Below are 19,494 nucleotides of genomic sequence, written 5' to 3'. Positions count from 1 at the left end.
AACCATAATAAAATTAAAGGAAAGTTGATAAGACCTGGTATCTTCAAAGCTCTGAAGTGATGCTCTGTTTTTACCTTGGTTTTCTACATTGCAAAACGTACAACGGGTATAAGCTGAAGTGTCCCCAAAAATGAGTTAACAGCTGTGGAACAGGCTCTCCCTCCCCTGCCCAGGCGCGGCCTGCCTCAGCCTCTCCGGCCGAGAGCTCCCAGACCCCGGCCAGCCCAGCGCTCACCTCTGAAGGGCGTTATGGGCACCAGGCTTGCAGAAGGGACTCGGCTGCCGAGTTAAGGAACATCTCTTTCTCAGGAGGCGTAGAAGTTCTCTCCCCCGGGATGTAGCTGTGTCTGTGGGCAGACCGAGGCGGCTGGTGGTGGTGCAGGACGGCCAACGTCTGTCTGTCTGACATGGCAAAGCGCACAGTGATGCTCTGCTAGCAAAGACACAGCTGCCTCCAGGAGCCTCCGATTTTCAAAGGCCAGACAGATACGTGTACCTGAACGAATGAAAGAGATCCGAATACCGAAATCCCCACGGCAGCATCCCTCGCATCCCTCCTCCTTTCCCCTCCCAGAGGCACCGTGGCACAACTCGAGCTGAAGTATCCCTGAAGTATTACAGGGACAGGTGAACTTATTCATCCCGCAAATGTTTGGGGTTTTTGTTTGTTTTTTAAATAAAAAAAAATAATCTAAGCCAGACTGTAGGCTTGAAAATTATTCACATTTCCTGAAATGTATGGAAACTCAGGAAGAGCTGGCCAGCAGATCCCGCAGTCCTGCTGTAAGGTACAGACTCAACCTGAAGGCGCAGTTGCTCCCTTGAACACAAAGACCCATTTATTTCGAGAGGGCTGACACACGCCAGGAATGGTCTCTGCTGCAGGCTGAGCGCCCTCCCGCCTTCTGCCTCTTTCTAAGCTGTATTTCTTTACATAAGCAGTGCATGCTTTTATAGACCTGACTCAGAAACCTCCCCACCTCAGTAATATTTTAAAGTAAATTTAGCACTGGTGATACACGCCTGACCTAGAGGGAACTCCATTTATAGCACAGCAGGGAAATATCCACGTATGCCCCCTTCTGCACTTGGCCTCTCCGCTGGGGTGTTTCTCTTGCACCAAGGAGACGGGCTGAGGAAGGCCAAGTGTCAGTTCAGCCCCCCGCTACGCTGGAAGGCGAGGGACACCGACGGGCTCTGCCACGTGTTCGGCACCGTGACACAGGTACTGCTATTCTCCAGTGGTGACAAGGTCCTCGCATGGTCCGGTTACTCTTTCATGTCATAAACGATGGTTTGTGTGTTAATAGCTGGACCTGCCAGGGACATCTGATCAGCACTTTCACAGTACTCACAATTTCTTTTTACGCCTGCAATATTCCTGAGCATCCTGCAGAGTTTCAAGAAAAGGTTCTCTTAAAAAAAATCTGATGTTTCAGCAGCATTTCACCCTGAAAGAAGCCAGCTCAGCACCGGTCTGAAGCCAGATGGCTCTGTCGCAGGTGACACACCCAGGCACACGTACCAGCAAACGTCTTAAGAAAGCTTCCACTCTACAGCCCGCAGCTCAACGGGACTTTGCAACCTGCAGCAAGGAGCTACTAGTTCTTCTCAGTGCACCTTTAGAAAGACAAAAGATGAAGAATATTGTCCCCACTTCCAAGAACCGTGCATCAGGCAGATGGGTACGGGCAAGGGAGATAAGAAACAAAACACCACCTGAAGGGACTAAAGCCTACCTGTTCACAGCGTTTGTGGAAGAGCATGCTGTGCTCGTGCACAAAGCGGTTATCAGTGAATTTTCAGCCAGAGCTCTAGGTGTGGCTTTGATTGATAAGCTTCGAGTCACCCTGGGACAGCCTTTCTTCAAAGTAAGGACAGATTTTTTTAAAAGAAATAAGAATTACGAAACCAAAACTAAACTCATGTGTTTGGAATGTCTCGTTGAAGCCAAACACCCAGGAAGCAAGGGAGGAGACCCGACGGGCAGCGCAGCGAGCAAGGAAAGGTAAAGCAACACAAGATGCAAGACCCAAACAGACACGATGGAAGAAGACCTCTCAAAAATCGCACCACTGGCTGAGGGAGGATTCACAGGGTGTGAAAGCCAAAGGACAACCAGAAGATAATCCACAATGAGAACACTGCAAATGCTGTTTCAAAGGCAGAGGGACTTTGATTACGGCCAGACTTCTCCTGCTTTACTAGCAGTGCTATCAAAACTGGGTTAGCAAAGCCTCAGGGTCCCATTAAGAACAAAGAGCAAGGAGGGCTGTACGACAGGGAACGGTGAAGCGAGGGATGAGCAGCAGCATACATGCTTGTAACGGTGGCAAACAGCTTGCGAAGAAGGGGGAAGATAAAGGCAACAGCGGGCTCCGAGTGTTTAATGAGCACATCCCCGGCGCTAAGGCACAGCCACCAGCGGCACAGCTTTTGTACCTGAAGAACCCTGTTCTGGATAAAGGATTGGCATTCAGAAAATGTAAATACCTGCTGTAAACATTGGTATTTTCTATTAAAACATTCAAAAAAATCAAGTCCACGCAGCAGTACAACGCCCACGTTGTGAAACGGAGAAAACAAAGACGCTCCTGCCTTTCCCTATGAATTTCTAATGGAGCGCTCAGCTCCCTTTCAGCAGGAAATCTGCTCGTGGAATTGCACCAGGACTAAAGGAGCAGAGCACGGCTCATCCATAATGCACGAACACCCACTGCGCCCGAGGTTGTCAGGAAGGACAGCAGTTTTCAATATGAACAGCAGCATTCTGGGAGGCGGATGGTTAAAAATATCTATCTTACGCCTGTGCCACTATAAATTATTGACTGTACGGGGAGCTGGAAAAAAGGATTCAGCTCCATTAAGAATTAATTTTCTAATCCAAAAGACGATGGAATTTTATGCACCACTTATTACCAGTGCTGCAAACTGGAAAAACTAACTGCACTTCCCACTATCTGAAAGCAGAATTGCCTTTCCATTTTCGAAACAGTTCTTCAAGTTTCTTCTCTAACTTGAAACGTACAGTAAAGCCTTCCCTTGAGAAAGCATATGGTCATTCCTGAATATTTCGTAGGCACATTAAGGATACAGAAATCTATCTCCACTTTAAAGCAGCGCTACAGACACAGCACGACAGCTCTGAAATGAAGAGAACCACCTCTTCTCACCCTGAGCCTTATGGAAATAGGCAGGTATCACACTGCCAGGCAGATTTTCTTGTTTGAGAAAATAAATTTGAGTGGCATTGAACAATTTAGCACCAATTGCAAAAAAACCCAGATACAGATGGGTCCTTCAGGCACGACACTGCCCGGTTTGAACACCTGAGGACAGAGGTGGTCCAGACCGCAGCATGGCTGGAGGACTACAGGGTATGACAGAACTTCACGGCGAGAGTTTTTACGATTGCTTGTACTGTGTTCAAAGTATCGGCTTATTTTTGGTGTTTGTGTTGTGATTGCAGAAGGGGGGGGGGGAAGGTACCAAACTACTGAGAAGTGTATTAAAAAAGGGGGGAGGCACCTTATGCTGAGAAGGCTTTTCAGATCAACACCAGTTTTGGTGTGCATTTGGGAATTAAGTGTTTTATATTATGGATATAGACAAATTTTTTAAAGCTTACCTGTAAAGAAAACCATCCTTGTTCCATCTGTCAAAGAACAGCAAGAAAAAAGTCATGACTATATATTCAGACCCTCCCAAGGCGGATGCACATGCAGGCAGGAGGAAGACATCCCGCCAAACCGAGCACTTTGGGTCAGGATATGCTCCATCACATCTGCTGGTTGGCACAAAAATGGAGAACAAACTAATTCACATGTTCAGTGACAATCCCAAACCGGAGAGATGAATCTTCTCTGCATCCTCCCTGAAGTTCAGGCAGGCAAAGACTATCATGGGGAAAGAACCAAGCACCTTGCTTAGAATTCTAATTTATTATTAAATTACATATCAAAGCTTTTTTTAATAGATACAGAGAATGCAAAATAAGTGAGAACAAAAATAATTACAGTTACAATAAAATAAGTTTCAAGAAGCTGTATGAAAAGCAAAAAATCAGAAAGTGCAATCAGAAAATCATTTACAAGGGTCTGGACTGGGATATTTTGTGAGAAAGGGTTTTGTTTTTTGTCTTAAGTGTTTATTTAAACTGCTTTCCTCACTCAGTAGTAGACAGACCAACAACCGCTTATGTATCAGAACTGACAGCATGGCACTGGTTTCAAATATCCAGTCGACAGGAGAGAGAGAGAGGGCACCAAGAGGACTTGCAGATGTCACCTGGAATATGGCTCAGTTTTGTCTCCCTGTGTCTTTCCTTGTAGTCTCCTGTACTGCCCATTGCTCACCGCAACCACTGCTCTGAAGGATTTCATAATCAGACACTGTTATGAGGAGTTTCGGAATGAATTCCTCCTTCAGAAGCGGTACAGCTGCTACCTCTCCTTCCCGCTTCAAATGAAAGCTTTGGGGGGGAGGGAAAAAAAGTAAAAATAGGAAAAGGTTATGCATTAAGTGATCTTGGGAAACAAGCTGCTAGGTTTAAAGAGTTAAAATAGTCCCGCCTACATGAGTTACACACTCAGAAGTGGTGGACCAGGCTTTGCTCCCTGTGCAGCAGTTGTGGGGGAGCTTCAGGAACACAGCTTCCCAGAGGACGCAGCCCTGGCGGACAAGCTGTCAAAAATTTATCTGAAACTTTCACATGACCTCAAAAATCTACTTTTGCTCTTTTGTTTTCAACATCCAGCGAGGAACTGGCTCTTTCTTCTCACAGTAATCTTAAGACTGTCCAAAAGAAAGGACTTCTAAAGCTACAAATGAAAAATTCTAGTTGATTATTCAGTGTAATGAATCCAGCGGGAATTTACACCACACTTAGATATCAAAAAACTCCTGAAATCAATACTGGTTAATAAACAGCATTGTGCCTTCCCTGGAAGGGCAAACTCTCGCCTTACCAGAAGCAGCACACTGCTTGGTCCCAGGGACACAGGGGATAGCAAAGCCCTGCCTCCAGCCGCGCTCGGGCAGCCGCCCGTGAAGGGCTGCGGTCTGGGCGACGGCCACACAAACACGCGCTATTGACTGAGCACGCAATGCTGGGTGTTGCCCGAATGCCATTCCTCTGCTCTAGCACCCAGCGCTTGAAGATCAGATAAACATGTAGGAAAAAAAAAAAGTCTAAAAAGCAAGGATAAAGATATTCGCGTCTGTGAAGCGTGGCATCAAAAGTTATCAATACGATCCCTTACGTTCTAACGCCGAGCTAAGGGGTCGTTGGACAGGTTTAAAATAGGAGCTTGTGTACTGGCGAGAATAAAGCAGAAATTTAAAAAGTCTGCGTGTGTGGGAAATGTGCCCTGTAGAAATATTATGGATTTTCTCACTTCATTTGTATGCCTCAGCGATAAATTTCTCAGCACAACTCTTATTTGGTTGAGTTACAAAACTGCAGCTTTGCCAGGAATTGCAGAAATGAGAATTCTTTAACCACATTTTTTTCCCTTAGAGCAAGAGGAACCACACAGAATGAAAAACATAGAGAACATATTTAGCAACAGGAGACATACAAACCTATATTTTGGGGTTTGAGACTAAATACTACAATCCACTGCTTTAATTTTACAGTCCATTGCCCTAACTACAGGTCCATGTTATCAGAGACGCTCAGGAGAATTAGCCAGTCTTTCCCCTCGGCCGTATGCAAGCGCACCACTTCAGAGAGCAATGCAGAACGCCTGCTCACATTGCTAGAGGACAAGATGATGATGAAGGGGAGACTACAAGGTTAATTAAATGTATTTTTCAACACAAAACTCTGTCTCAAAACCAACACAAATAAAAAGCACGGAGGGGTTGCCAGCACTGAAACCATTTCCAGTAAAGCTTTATCAGAGACAATTCAGTATATTTCCATTATTTTATACTAAAATATATCAGTTCCTCCATAACATTTTCATAACATGAAAAATCAATTATGTTTACATATTTATTATAATCTACATATTTTCCATAGCAGCTTTTTCACACAATAAGATTAAATATATGCACCAAATAATCACTTAAGTCCAGTAAAAAGACTGGTTATAAGATTAAATAAGTGAATTTATTTACGGTACTGCAGATCTCATATTGCCAACTATAAAGCAACCAAATCCTACAAATCCTAAACAGAAGCACGACTGCTGATCAGGGTCCCTTAGGGTGGTGGTGGAATGAAAGGAAAAGCATTGAGGAGAAGAGGTTTGATCTCCCAGCACACAGATTCATTAATAAACCTCCTTTATCCATCAAGGTTTTTCATAAATCCCTTTAATAAACACTTCATTTCAAACCAGGAACATTCCCAAATCAACCAAATAATCACCCTTTATTTAAAATACAAGCCCCAGAGTTTTACACGCATTAATTCCAAATGCTTTCCAATCCCAACAACAAGATGACTGATTAGAAGCCTTTGTTGACTTTTTAGCACAAGTTATTAGTCTGCAAATAAGCCTCCAAATCCATACAAACATTTTAGGCGCAACAGTGTGGTTTTGCACACTACACAGGCACAAGTCTCTACTTTCTCCAACAGGTACTTCACAGACACTATAAAAAGCAGTAAAAAATTGTGTCCGTCCCGCTAGACTTTGTTCCAGAAGAGAACCTGGAGACTATCTGACATTTGTGGGTAACGGCATACATGAAATCTGTTAAGAGCACTGTAAATTGATTGTGAAAAGAGTTAATTGAGTCCTTCGAAAGATATTTCAGTGCCTCAGTTTGAATTTATTGGGTTATGATATGCCAGATGGAAAAGAGCTGCTGAAAGAGCAGAAAAATCTGTAAGTTGTGAATCTGCCATATCAAAGCCATTCCTGACGTCAGCTTTGTTTAGAGACGCAAACACAACAAGATTCGTGTTGCAGGTCTGGACAAAAAAAAAAATTCCCCCCCCCAGATAATGGTAAATAATACTTGTTTCACTATTCATACATTCAACTCTTTACTATGAGGAGTTACGTTCAAAAACTTTGCCCGCAGATACATTTGCCTCAGGTATAACCATCATAATTTTCATTTCCAATTGACAGTTTAGATTATATCCTACTTAGTGTAAAAATATTAACGCTATTAGAATAACTTTATCTAAATTACAATATAGACTTTTCAAACTGCTTATCGTGTCTTTATAAAGACCTTTATGATGCCAGCCAAAATCAAAGTACTTACACCCAAAAGACTACTTTTAGGTGAATTCATGTTTGGTCACTTTTCAGATGACTGAACACTATAGTAAACAGCTGCTGGGACACTGTGCTCCCTTTTTACAAAGGGGGACTTGCCAGTCCCTTTAAAGCCACAAGAAACCTTACAAATCTTCCTCAGAGAGTAGTTTATTCATATTCTGTGCAAAAAGTGAACTGAACAACCCTTTTTTGTTTGTTTTTTTTCACCGTGAGGAATTTGTGTGAAGCACAGTTTTCACAGCACAAATTATGCAGAAATAACTAGTATCTCAACCATGAGTTAAAAAGAATTACAGAACATGTATTTAGTAGTAAAGCAACCTGACGGCTTAAAGCTGCAATATTCTTCTCACAGGGCAAAAGCGTTCAGTACTGTCCTTGGCCTACAGCGGAAATAGGCTTCTTGAAGAGTTTCCACCCAAGGCAAGCATAATAATCTTTTTCCACTTACCAGCCAACAAGAGACCTCCTCAGCACGGCTGAGCACAGAAACTGTTCTACCAGTTCTGGTAAGCATCCCAGATTTACTTACCTTGCAGTGAGAGAGGGAATTAAAGACAAACAAATCCCACAAAATTTAACCAAAGGAAGATGTATGGCAGGGAAGGAGAAACACTGCAGCTTCAACCCAAACCCAGTGTCGCAGTCTACCGTCATAAGCTCTAGACATCATGCTGATACTCCCAGCCATAATGAGCAGGCTGTTTGAAGTCTGTCACTTCCCCACTCACTTTTCCTTGACTGGGGGGGAGGAATGGTGGTGATGAGTTTAGCAGAGTCCATGGGGGAACATCCATCAATGAAAAGCATATAGCAGCAGTAAGATGGTACAGATGCCAATAATGCCACCCAAGATGAGAGAATCTCGTCGTTTCCGAAGGTTGATCCTTTGAATCAGGCTGTTGACTGCTGGAAACCGATCTTAAAGGAGTCTGAGTCAAGGTCATATCAGCAAACAGTATCCTCACTAAGAAGCCCCAAATTCTGCATGTGGAAATCTCAATACTCCAAGAAATGCAGAACTACTCCCAAGCTGGAGAAAGCAGATGCAGTAAAAAAACCTGATGGATAGTTAGCAGGATTACAACTGTACTTCACTAACAACAGACAGGCCGAGAAAAGAGAGAACAGCTTAGAGTTCACATTTACACAGAATTCATCACCTGATCACCTAAATTACCAGCATTTGATATACTTTAATCTCCAGTATGTGAGGCTTAGTTACTTTTAATAACTGTGTTTAAATGAGAATGAAAAAAAAATAAATGGGGCAGTTATATAAAACATCTGTGGAATTTATTTAATGGAATTCTGCTACTGGTAAAGGGAACAACCAAAGGCATTTGACTGAGAAAATCATGCACGTTGCATGACTACGCGCTGTTCAAGTATAGCACGTGAGGAAGAACTCCTCCTACGGTAAAATCATAAAGATGTAAATCTATCTTTTAATGTACAAAATACAATTGCCAACAAGACAATAAGTTTCAGGGCTTCATGTCTTTGGAACCAAGAATCTTTTAAGGCCAAAGCTTATTGAATTTTTTTTTGTTCCTGCCAGTTGCTAAGAACTGTAATGAAATTTATGGGTTACCAAGATCCATCTCTTCAGGATGTAATCTTTCTAATCAAATGATGCTAATGTTGTTCTTTGGGCTCTTATGACAGAAAGGAAGGAGTAAGTGGGAAAATGACAAACATGCATGACTTAACAGTCCGGCACATTCTTTAGCCATGAGCACAGAATATGAGGAGAAACCAACAAAGGAAAATCTTAACACCTACAAGGCTGTGACAGACAAGAGGATGCTCAGGTCATGAATACTCTTAGCTGTAAACCATGACAAGCAGCAATGTATGCCAAGCTTCAGCTCTGGACAGTCTTAAAAGCAAAAAGCAAGTAGTCAAATGAAATAATACTTTAATAAAAACATATAGCAGAGAAGGCCATAAAATGCTGTTGCAAATCTCTACTTGAAAATTAAGCTGCATTGATTTATAGGTAGTATTCAAATTTGAGTAAAACCAACTTATTCATCACATTCATCATGAAGATGCTTCAGTCAGGTTATCACGCGAGACTGCTTAAAAAATGGTCTGTTTGTCACTAATGACAATACCACTACAGGTTACGCAGCCATTGACATCACAAAGCATTTTGATCCCCAAGTGACAGAGTGACAAGTTGTACTACACGTCTTACGCACCGACAACCCAAACCTTTAGGAAAGGATACTAGCCAAGGTATTCATCTTGCTTTGTATCGACTTCAACATTCCTCTCTGCGAAGTCATATTTTCTTTAGTTGCCATGGCAATGCTGGAGAAAGAAAAAAGAGAGTGGATCAAGTTGTTGGTGCTAAGAATAATCTACAGCTAAAACAAGAGGAAAGCAAGCAGGCAACGCTTCTTTAGAGAACAATGAATGAGATGAAGCAATATGAATGAAAGCACATTTTTTCCATTAATCTCTATCCTTTACACTTAAATGATTTATCTTTTTATATAAGCCGCTAACAATTGAAAACACTGCAGTTTCTTGAAACAGGCAGGGTTTTGGCATATCTCCCCCAGCCCCAACCAAAAATGGTACTACATTACAAGCAAACCTAAAGGTACTCTTCTGGCATAAGTTTTAAATGTAGAAGTTTATTTAATCACAGAAGCCCCATACTTACTTTCACTCTAGAGAGCATATGAAATTTCTTGTCTGCCATCAGGATATGATGGCTGCAGAAGCATTAAGCAAATAGGAGCTGACTCACAATTAAAAATCAATTTGCAAAGTGAACATGCTGGTTGAGAAGAGATGGAAGTGCTGTTTGAGACCTGACACAGCTCACGGAGCTTTACACAGAAGGTTTCTGGACACTCAAGCTAGGACATGCAGTCACCACGTCTTTGAAGGCATTTAAACCCAACAAAGCGTTGAGATCTGCTTTGACTCCGGATTAACACTGTCCTCTGACTCCGGATAAGTGGGCAAAGCTTGGATTCTCCTGCATAAACACCTCTTCCCAGCAAGCCCCACCTGACTGCTTTCCGTAAGCTGGAGTTGAGGGAGCTGGTATATAATGAAAATCATATCAAACGATGCTTCCATCACAGCACAGATAAAATACATTTTTGAGCTTTGGTCCTAATTAAGAATATCATCCATGGATATGTAAGTTTTCATACTCTGTTTCTTTACTAATACATGGTCCAGCTGTATGTACTTTATCCAAATACACGGACACAATACAGGTGAATATAAAACTCCATTTCCCATTGCAAATTTAATACATTCTGGAAGTTGGAAAAAAGCAACTGTGCTCTTAAAAATAAGCCATTTAAATGAAGATTTTAAAGAACTACTCAGCTGACAAAAGTTTTTCCTCTACCTTAAGTTTCTCTTCAGCTTGTAAAACAAAGAGTTATAGGATGGAAAATGAAAGGGTAGGCTACTGCTTGTAGCCCCAGGTAGTATTTCATGTAGTTACTTCGAACGCAGTAGCTTTGTCAGGACAAACTGCACAGACTCATTTACATCTAGACAAACAGTATATAGAAGTGCTTAAGAGAATACAGTGCTTAAGAAGGAACAGTATGACAAATACTGCTCTCCTTGGCTGGCATGCATTTCAAAAATAAACAAAGTCGGACATAAATACAACATGGCTGGATAATAACTCAGAAAATGACACCTATATTGCTGCTGACTGTATCTACATGAATAACAATGATTAGAGCAAATTCTTGGACAAGTTTGTGAGCCTTAAATACGGAGGGAAAGCGTTCTGGAAGAATAAAAGTTAAGTGGAACAACACAATACAACAGATATAAATATGAGAAAAGGGAACTAAAGCTGTAATTTCAGAGGAGAGCAAACAGATAGGAAAATGCAAAATGCTTCTTTTACCCAATAGAGACATCCAAATTTTCAGGAGCATTTTACGCTTGCTCACACTCAGTGTCTGTATACAAACACGATACAAAAATCACAGCTAACGTGCATATTTCTAAGGAGGGGCAGGTACAAAGCACCAAAACACACAGTGCAAGCCTAACGTTATTCTCAAGTTCTGCAATATAAACTGGACCTTGCGTTTTATATAAAGCCTTAATATTCACTGCTGAACTCTCCAAATGCACTTGCTCAATACATCTGGTTCGCAGGCACTGTTCTGTACTGAATTCATCTGGGTTTCAGGGCTTTGGGCTTATCTTTCTGTAACAGTTAAGATGTTGAAACATCATTTGTCCAGATATTAGTACTAAAGTACTTAGGTTGACCTGGCATTTCAATACTGGAAGGTGATAAAAAAAGGACTTTTATCCACCTTACTGTATCTTTCCAGGTAAATCTGGTAGGAAAAGTCACACACACAAATTATATTTGTATTATTAAACACAGAACTGGCATTCCTGACATTTTTCTAACAAAGACCATTTGATACATTTTATTTCAAGTTTCTCTCTGAACAAAACGTGTGGAATGAGCAGCTCTGACTCACCTGATGTACCACCGGCGTCCCTACCAGGACACTAGAGCCAGTATCACAAGAACAGCTGGCAAAAACCAGCGGAGCCAAGCCTAACAATTATCCTTCAAGACGTACAGCGAAAGGTCACTATCACAGTTCACAAACATCTTAAAGAAGAAAACAGCCCAGATCAATGATCTCTAAAGTATTTCTGGAGCAGTGAGTTCCTTTGGGCTCCCTTCCATTATATCTGCCTACTCCATCCCAAGTAGCCCTTGATACAGTACCTTCAGCCTTCCTACAGAGTGTCAGGCAAACTCTAAGAAAAAAAAAAGAAAGAAAAAGAAAAAAAGGAAAAAATCTGCTACCACCACTTCAGGTGGAGGCTGCCTTTTCCAGCTCTGGTTTCGCCCATAAAAACTAAGAGCTCACCAAGCCAAAGCTTGCATGTTGTAAGTAGCATGATTTTGGTTTTAGCAGGAGCAGAATACCTTGGAAAGCAAAAGTTCATCACAGACACATGTGAGACATAGGTGACAGAAGGGCCAGCCTATGGCTTTCGTAGCTCTCGGGTCACAGAAAAGACTCTTCCAAAAGCTCTATACAGCAGATTCTTTTAAATAGAACAACATGCATTGACAAGGCAGATCAGGCTACTATTTTAAGGTTATATTAGCATTCTGTAAACTTGGATATACATTAGGAAATTGGGAGTTTATCAGTCATAAGGACAATACAAGCAGTTTGATAACATGTAGGCAAAACCCTGACATTCTCAATCAGTAGCTCTATATGAACAGATTTAACATTTTAATACTAAGTTTTGAAGTATTAGATTAAAAAAAAAAAAGGAAGTTTCAGGGCAGAACTAAGAAAAACCTTCAAGCATTTTTTTCTTTGCAGCCAGCTATTTAGCATTTTTTTCTTTTATACTTTTGAAGTGCCAAATCAGCACAAAGTGAAAATGAAACTCATGGTTAACTGGAAGCAACAGGGCTTGCAGTCACCTCCGTGGAGTTTATAAAGCAGTTGCCCGAATCCATTAACCAATGCTCTTTGTTCCTGCAAAAAGAACAGAAGAAAGTCTACAAAGCTTCTTCTCTTAGACTGTGTAGTACTGCCACTCAGCACCCTGTGTGGGCTGTTCCTGTGGATATACCAACCCATCTAACCCATAAATGTAACTGATTTATTGGATTACACGGGAAAATCTTTTCAGGATGAAAATTACAGGAAAAGAAAGTGAAAATAAGATTGGAGGAGAAGGAAAAGAATTGCATCATTGCCTACCCCAACAGTGCCTGAATATACAAAAACAGCATCTAAGAGAAGGTGTGAACAGAAATTCTGAACAGAGAATAAACAGCTGTGTATGAATATAGAAAAAGCAGTTACCATCAAGGGCTGAAAAAGGAACTACAAAACCAGAACAGTAAATACATCAAATCGTATCATACATGAGAACATATGGCATTTGACAGATTATATACATTTACAACTCAGCATACAGGTATTTTAGTTTTCCAAAGTAAAAAGCCACGAGCTCGCAAAACATTACATTCGCTATTGAGAAGAGCACTTGGGAAAATTTGAATTACTAGGAACCAAGCTGGAAAAACAAATAGATTTCCTAGCTGCACACAGGCAAGCTTGCTCAGTAACCTACAGCTTCTTATCTTACACCCCCACACTGACTTGGTACTTCTCCAGAGGAAGTTTTAATACAGCATTTCTCAAAGCACTCCTGAATTAAGCCACATGTTTTCATAAGATGCATCCAATGACTCATTAAGGCATCCATTAATTTACAGAAGTGAAAACACAAGATGATTGCCAGGATATAAAGTGTTCCTGAGACACTTCCAAAATGCCTTTGGAAATAATTACAGATTATCATGGAACACAAGGTTCCTGCTTTAACATCTGGGGAGTGAAACTGTCCACTTCATATAAAAAGGCAGGATGAAACTGTTTAAGTTTACGTATTACAAGATTGGAACCTTCTTCATTTCTTTGACTCAGTATTTTGAAAAATTTAGCTCAGTGGGCTAGGTTTTACTGAAGAGCTCTGAAGAAAAAAAAATAATTGTAGTGATTACCATTTTTAATATCATAAGGTCTAGTAATGAAATGTAATTGTGATATCCATGAACAAGAGTTTAACTGGATTCTAGCTACCATTAACAAGTCAAAACTCAAGTAAAAAGCACTGTTCTTCATGTACAATTTGATCACTCAAAACATGAGCTGGTTTACCTAAGCCTTTATATCTGCAAATGAGACTATTAAATTGAAGCACTACCAGAAAACACGCAGCTCCTGTGGACTGCTCCACTGATTGGTCTTGTACAGCCTTAAGTATTGCAGCTTCCCCATATCCTTCATTAGCCAGTTTCGGTTTCATTCCCATCCCTAACATATGCCCATTGACATGCTGTTGCCATTTCTCCACTGACAAATGCATTTAAAAAAAAATTAATCATATTCTTCCCATTCACAATATTGGCCCCATTTAGTTACTCGACAACATAATCTCCCCAGATCAAGAATACCTCTTTCTCATGTTTTGAAACTTCTACAGAACATTTACGATAAAAGATTAAATGTTTCTTACTGGAATCGAGATGACCCTGATTTAACGTTTCATTTGGAAACTAGCATGAACTATTCTTGGTGCTGCAGTGGCTTGAACTACTACAGTTGGGTGTAAACCAAGCGTCTAAAACCAGATGGTAGTCTGCTCTCTGTATTTGATACTAAGGCACTGCTGAAGTACAACAGTAAAGATTGCTGCACTACTGGAGAAATCTCTTCTAGGTAAGCCTGAGGTCACAGCCACAAAGAGCCCTCCCATCCCTTCCACAAATCAGCAGGAGTATCTCAAATTCCTGTGCTTGCAGCCATATTTCCTCAAAATTTTACATACATTTCAGGTTTGTCCTTGAATGTTCAGTAGTGCTGTGGGCATGCAAGCAACCAAATTTCTCTTCAAAAGTAAAACAACTGATGTTTGTACAGAGTTTGCAGTTTTCGCGGGCATGAAAAAGTACAAAGTAATAAACATTTCCAGCCGTTATCACAGTCAAGCTAGTCTAACATGCAGAGATACGCTTTTCATGCTGCTTGACTTGGAAGCACAGTGTTTTTACCTAGATAAACATTTAAGCAGTCGGGTATTTTCACCCCCCATAGCAGCCATATACATATAGCATATTACCAAGTGAAACACACCCAAAGTCAACTCCTTGCTTCATTCATTGTGACAGCTCAGTCAAATCTACATTGCTGAAGAACTAAAACAAAGCTCTAAAGGAACAAGATGTTTTTAAAAATCAAATAATTCATGTATTACTGGAACTTCTACTTCATTTTGTACTCCGTGAATCATACTTGCTCATTTAAATTCATGACAACATCTATGATTAAGGGAATGGCCTCAGTGACTCTGCATAGAAATGCAAGCTCTAGTTTTAAATTGGTAAAAATTCTGATTACATCACTCATTCTTTGCATATACATATATATTTGTATCTATAAATATACACGTGTGTGTATATATATATGCATACACGCACACAATCTTTCAAATTACTTTAAAGATTATTGTGTCTTTTGATGAAGCCTAAGATGAAAACAAAAGGAACGTTTCCCCAGAAATGCAAGTGATTTTGCCTAGACACTCTGGCAAGGCTCTCTTGAGAAGAGCTAAGACTCAAAATCTAATTCATGCCTTTCCATTCTGTAAAGTCAAGATTCAATGCAAGTGGATTTTTCCCTTTTATTAAATCCTAATTATTACCCAAAGAAATACCCCAAATATATAAGGAGATGAGGGTTTTTTTAATTAAACCTATGGTTTTGGTCTGGCTTCCGAATGGAAGTGGAGTAGTCCAATCTGTTCATATACAAACACCGACAAATGAGCCTGAATCAGGCCTCAGAAAATCTTACAATAAAATCCTAAGAACTTGTCACACTGTACATGCAAAACTATAAAAAAAAATTCAAACTGAGGCAACCTAAAAATATAAGTTGTTGGAAAACAAGAAATAAATCATTTTCTATTTTGGAGAAGTGATAATGTTTGAAAATGAAAACCTGAGAACACCAAACATATTAAGCAAAATCTATGTTATATTTAAATCTGGCCAAGAGAAGTGAACACTGTTCTGAAAGAACTGCAGTACCAAGTATCACATCCCACTCATTTCTGGAAAGAAATATGCTGCAGTAAGAACCCATGTCATGTAATTCATTTAAAAATTGATTAAAAGTTTAGTACGAACAAAACATCTGGAATGACAGCCCTACTCATCACTTTAGTTACTGAATAATTTCAGCTTAGGTGCTCATATATTCTCTCGCACGTATGTTTGCTCCCGTGGAGGAGCCATACGTGGGAAGAGTCAGGCTCTGCATTTCTTCGGTTCTCTTCTCTACAGAAAGTTAGAGCAAGGGTTTCACAATGAGTGCTGACTGGAGAGGCAATGGGGTCGCCGGTAGGCAGCTTGTCAACGAAAGCCTCGGCATGCACAGCAAAATCCTTTCCAGCATTTAGAATCACTGCTTAATAACAACCCCTAAAAAAATAAAAAGTGATGTCTTAACTTCCTGAATTACACCCAAATAATGAGTAACGAACTACAGCAGATGCAAACCTTGAAGACAGAGCAGTATTAGTAGCCAGAAAAGCTCATTACATCTCACTTCACTCAAGGAATCTGCATTTGAACAGCTTCCCCTGCACAATTCCCTCTTTTACTTGGTTTACAATAGATAACACAATGGATGATCAGAAGTTGGGTAAATTTCTATCTGGTAAAGTCACTTAAAATGCAGCAGCGTTTACCACCAATTAATATAAAACCTGAACACTTACAATTACTGGGAATAACAAGAAAAAGAGGAAAACAAAAAATTCACCCTGGTTCCAACAGTGTCAGAATCGAATTAAGATGATACAGATGAAATTGCATTTCCTGCTCAATGTCGTGACCAAAACAAACTCTTTTTCTACAAAAAGAAATATAGAACGTTTTTGGCAACAACTACGAGAAGTTCATTTACTACAGATAATAAATGGTGCAACAAGGAGTGCTGAAATCCAGCCTCTGAAAAATCACAGTTCATTTATTAAGAGAAGGAATGCTTTCAGTAAATAGCACCAAGGAGCTCTGAACCAAGCCATGCAGTAGGGATTACTGCATGAGAAGCCGTCACTGTGGAGATGGCCAGTTTGTAGTCAACCACAGGACTGCAGCTCACGCAAATGAAACTCGAAGCAGTTTTAAACCAGCCGGGACACCTACTGATCACACCACGGAGCTTCTGAGTAGGCTCAAAACCAACGTGGGAACCTGGGTATTCAAGTAGCTGCCCTGTTCTGAGCTCCGGTTTGCCACGGCTACGTTCCCTGGCGCAGGCAGATCGACACCGAGGTTCACTTACCACACATACACATACCCTCAGCTTCTCTGATGGCACATAATCAAGAGGCTACACGAAGAGCTCAAATGATAAAACATGAGTCATTTTGCAGGGTATTAAGCTTAATAAATCACCATATGCTGTTTAATGCTCTAGTTACTGGAGTGGTAGCAAATAAGAGATTCAACAGATGTTGAGCATTTTTACGAGACGGAAAAGTAAGGCTACAACCATGGCAATAAAGGAGAGGATTTTGAATCAGGAAAGCTAGAACCCAAAGTAAAACAAGTATTCACAATAACCGTGCGAAGTTTGGCAAATATCTTTATGAGGCTGTGGTGGGATTATATCCACGTTTTCAGACATTATTATACTGACAACTTCTGGTTCATCACTGCACATTAATGTGGTTTAACACATTCTTCCACCACGTTAATTATACTGAGCCCACTGTATGTACTTAAGCTAGCCAGCCCTTAATGGACATAGAGCCTTGCTGCACCTCTAATTACTCTTCTTGAACACTTATGCCAGTACATGCATTATCTGAAAGCGTATCTTTCTTTCTTCCTTTTTATTTTTTTTAAAGCAATAATCTAAAATTTAAAACCATTAAGTCAGGCACTCTGAATTATTGGTTTGCAAAATCCCAGAGTTCAATGGAAGACTGGGAAGGGCACAGATGATAAAAGTAATTTATGATGCTACGGTTCTAAAATTTCTACATCAGTTAGAGAAGGTATCGCTCAAGTATTCGAACCACATAAAAAACCAAAAGATAAATAACTATACAACAGCAATAACCCTTCAAGCCCTTATGGTAAATGCCCTTACCTGTATCAGCTGCATACTAGGATGCTGAATACATTGAAGGATTACAGAAAAACATGTTGTAAGAGAGTGTCACTATGAGAAGAAACAGCTTGACTACTGGAATAGCCCTCAACAGCTCAACCTGACATTCACCATGCTCTGTCATTCCCTCTGTTTTTGTAGGGGTTATTCACCTTTGAACAGAAAGCTGAATTTTCTCAACTAGGATTAATAAAATATTTAGGCAACACCATTATGTCAATCTTGAATAGGGAAAAAAAAAACAACAACCCACCACCGTTTCACTGTAATACTCCCTATGAGTTGTAAACAATGCAGTTATTGTATAAACAAAATGACTGACAGCTTTGGACACAATTCAATGTAAACACTGATTGTACTGGAAATAATGAAAATTAGTAAGTTCATTCCTACCTTATTGTTTCTTCTATCAGTCGATCTGAGCTGAAAGCCAAAAGAAAAAAACATGAAGTTAAAAAAGGAACAAGCACTAAGGATTATTTTAGCTTATTAAATCACAGAGCTCCATAATATAATCCTGAACAAATTGGCCCTTAGAATGTCTTATTTCAGGATATTGTCACTTTTTGCTACTACACAGATTTGGTATGGATGACAGTCTTTGGAGAAGATGCACGTAGTGTCCTCTAGAGCAGCATTTCCTAACCGTATGCAAGAGCAGATGCTCAGAACACATAAAATACTGAGAAGACAGAAAAAGGAGAATGGGCTCCATGATTCATGGCCAATTATTGTTAACTGTGCCTGATGTGTACCAGGAGCCCCGGACGGTTTGGAAAGGAGTATTAGAGAAGGAAGTACCTATTTTTTTCTCTCTTTAATCCTGGTCGTTCCTGCCCACCCCCTCAAAAAAAAGGCAAATAAAAATAAAAGCTGAGGCTTGCTTCCAGGTAATAACATCTCAAAACTGCTTCAGAGCTAGTTTACCAAACACTTTTATGGTGGTTAATGAGGCAAGCTCTTTCTGTAGTAATACCAGTTGGATGAGAATAAAGTGATGCTTATAGGGAACAGAATACACGCCATCTGTAAGAGAAAGACCTTGATAACACATGCCCCTTCCCCCTTGCTGCCACACATTAATCGAGTTTCTACGTAGTGTCACTGGGAAAAGGACAGCCTAAAATACAGCACCTCAGAGAGAACATTTCATTTAAAAATGGACGTGCGAGATTAAGATGACAAACAAGATCCTCAGAAGACTTCAGCAATTTCTCTTTTTCTGTACTCAACTTGTAATAGACAGGTTTTTAATCACTGTTTTACAGCTAATTATGAAATCCCAGAAAAACATATCTTGTTACAGCAATCAATATCTCAAATGTGACACTGACATAGAATAGGTGACTGCATCCCTGCGTCCCATATTGCAGAAACAATGATGCATCCCTACAACTGCTCTGTTTACCCCCCAGATTTACGCAAACTCTTGTAGAATAACTGAAAAAAAGTGTGAGTTTGCAGTTTAAGAAGGAAATCAATCTGACAGAAAGAAGTTTTAT

General features: G+C 40.4%; 1 protein-coding gene across 17 annotated transcripts in view; it reads right to left on the bottom strand.

Annotated features, from left to right (window-relative positions):
- GOSR1 (golgi SNAP receptor complex member 1) overlaps positions 1–19,494 on the bottom strand; it is a 48,032-nt gene that overhangs the window by 9,676 nt on the left and 18,862 nt on the right. For 11 of the 17 annotated variants that reach the window (XM_087751372.1, XM_087751375.1, XM_087751377.1 and 8 more), the window contains exons 7-11: positions 18,386–18,415; positions 9,481–9,563; positions 3,629–8,165; positions 1,740–1,864; positions 236–1,620 (exon numbers count right to left, since the gene is read on the bottom strand). In XM_087751372.1, the coding sequence (XP_087607498.1) occupies positions 8,041–8,165; positions 9,481–9,563; positions 18,386–18,415 (238 nt within the window). In that variant the 3' untranslated portion in view covers positions 236–1,620; positions 1,740–1,864; positions 3,629–8,040. Of the gene's footprint in view, positions 1–235; positions 1,621–1,739; positions 1,865–3,628; positions 8,166–9,480; positions 9,564–12,717; positions 12,773–18,385; positions 18,416–19,494 lie in introns of those variants that run through there. The other 6 variants (XM_087751384.1, XM_087751383.1, XM_087751376.1 and 3 more) reach the window with 6 other exon arrangements.

The sequence above is a fragment of the Nipponia nippon genome, unplaced genomic scaffold (assembly GCF_047370975.1).
Source record: "Nipponia nippon isolate SJK-2023a ecotype South Korea unplaced genomic scaffold, ASM4737097v1 scaffold_15, whole genome shotgun sequence".
NCBI lineage: Eukaryota > Metazoa > Chordata > Aves > Pelecaniformes > Threskiornithidae > Nipponia > Nipponia nippon.
The sequence above is the reverse complement of the archived record's forward strand: the minus strand, read 5'-3'. Positions and strand labels throughout refer to the sequence as shown.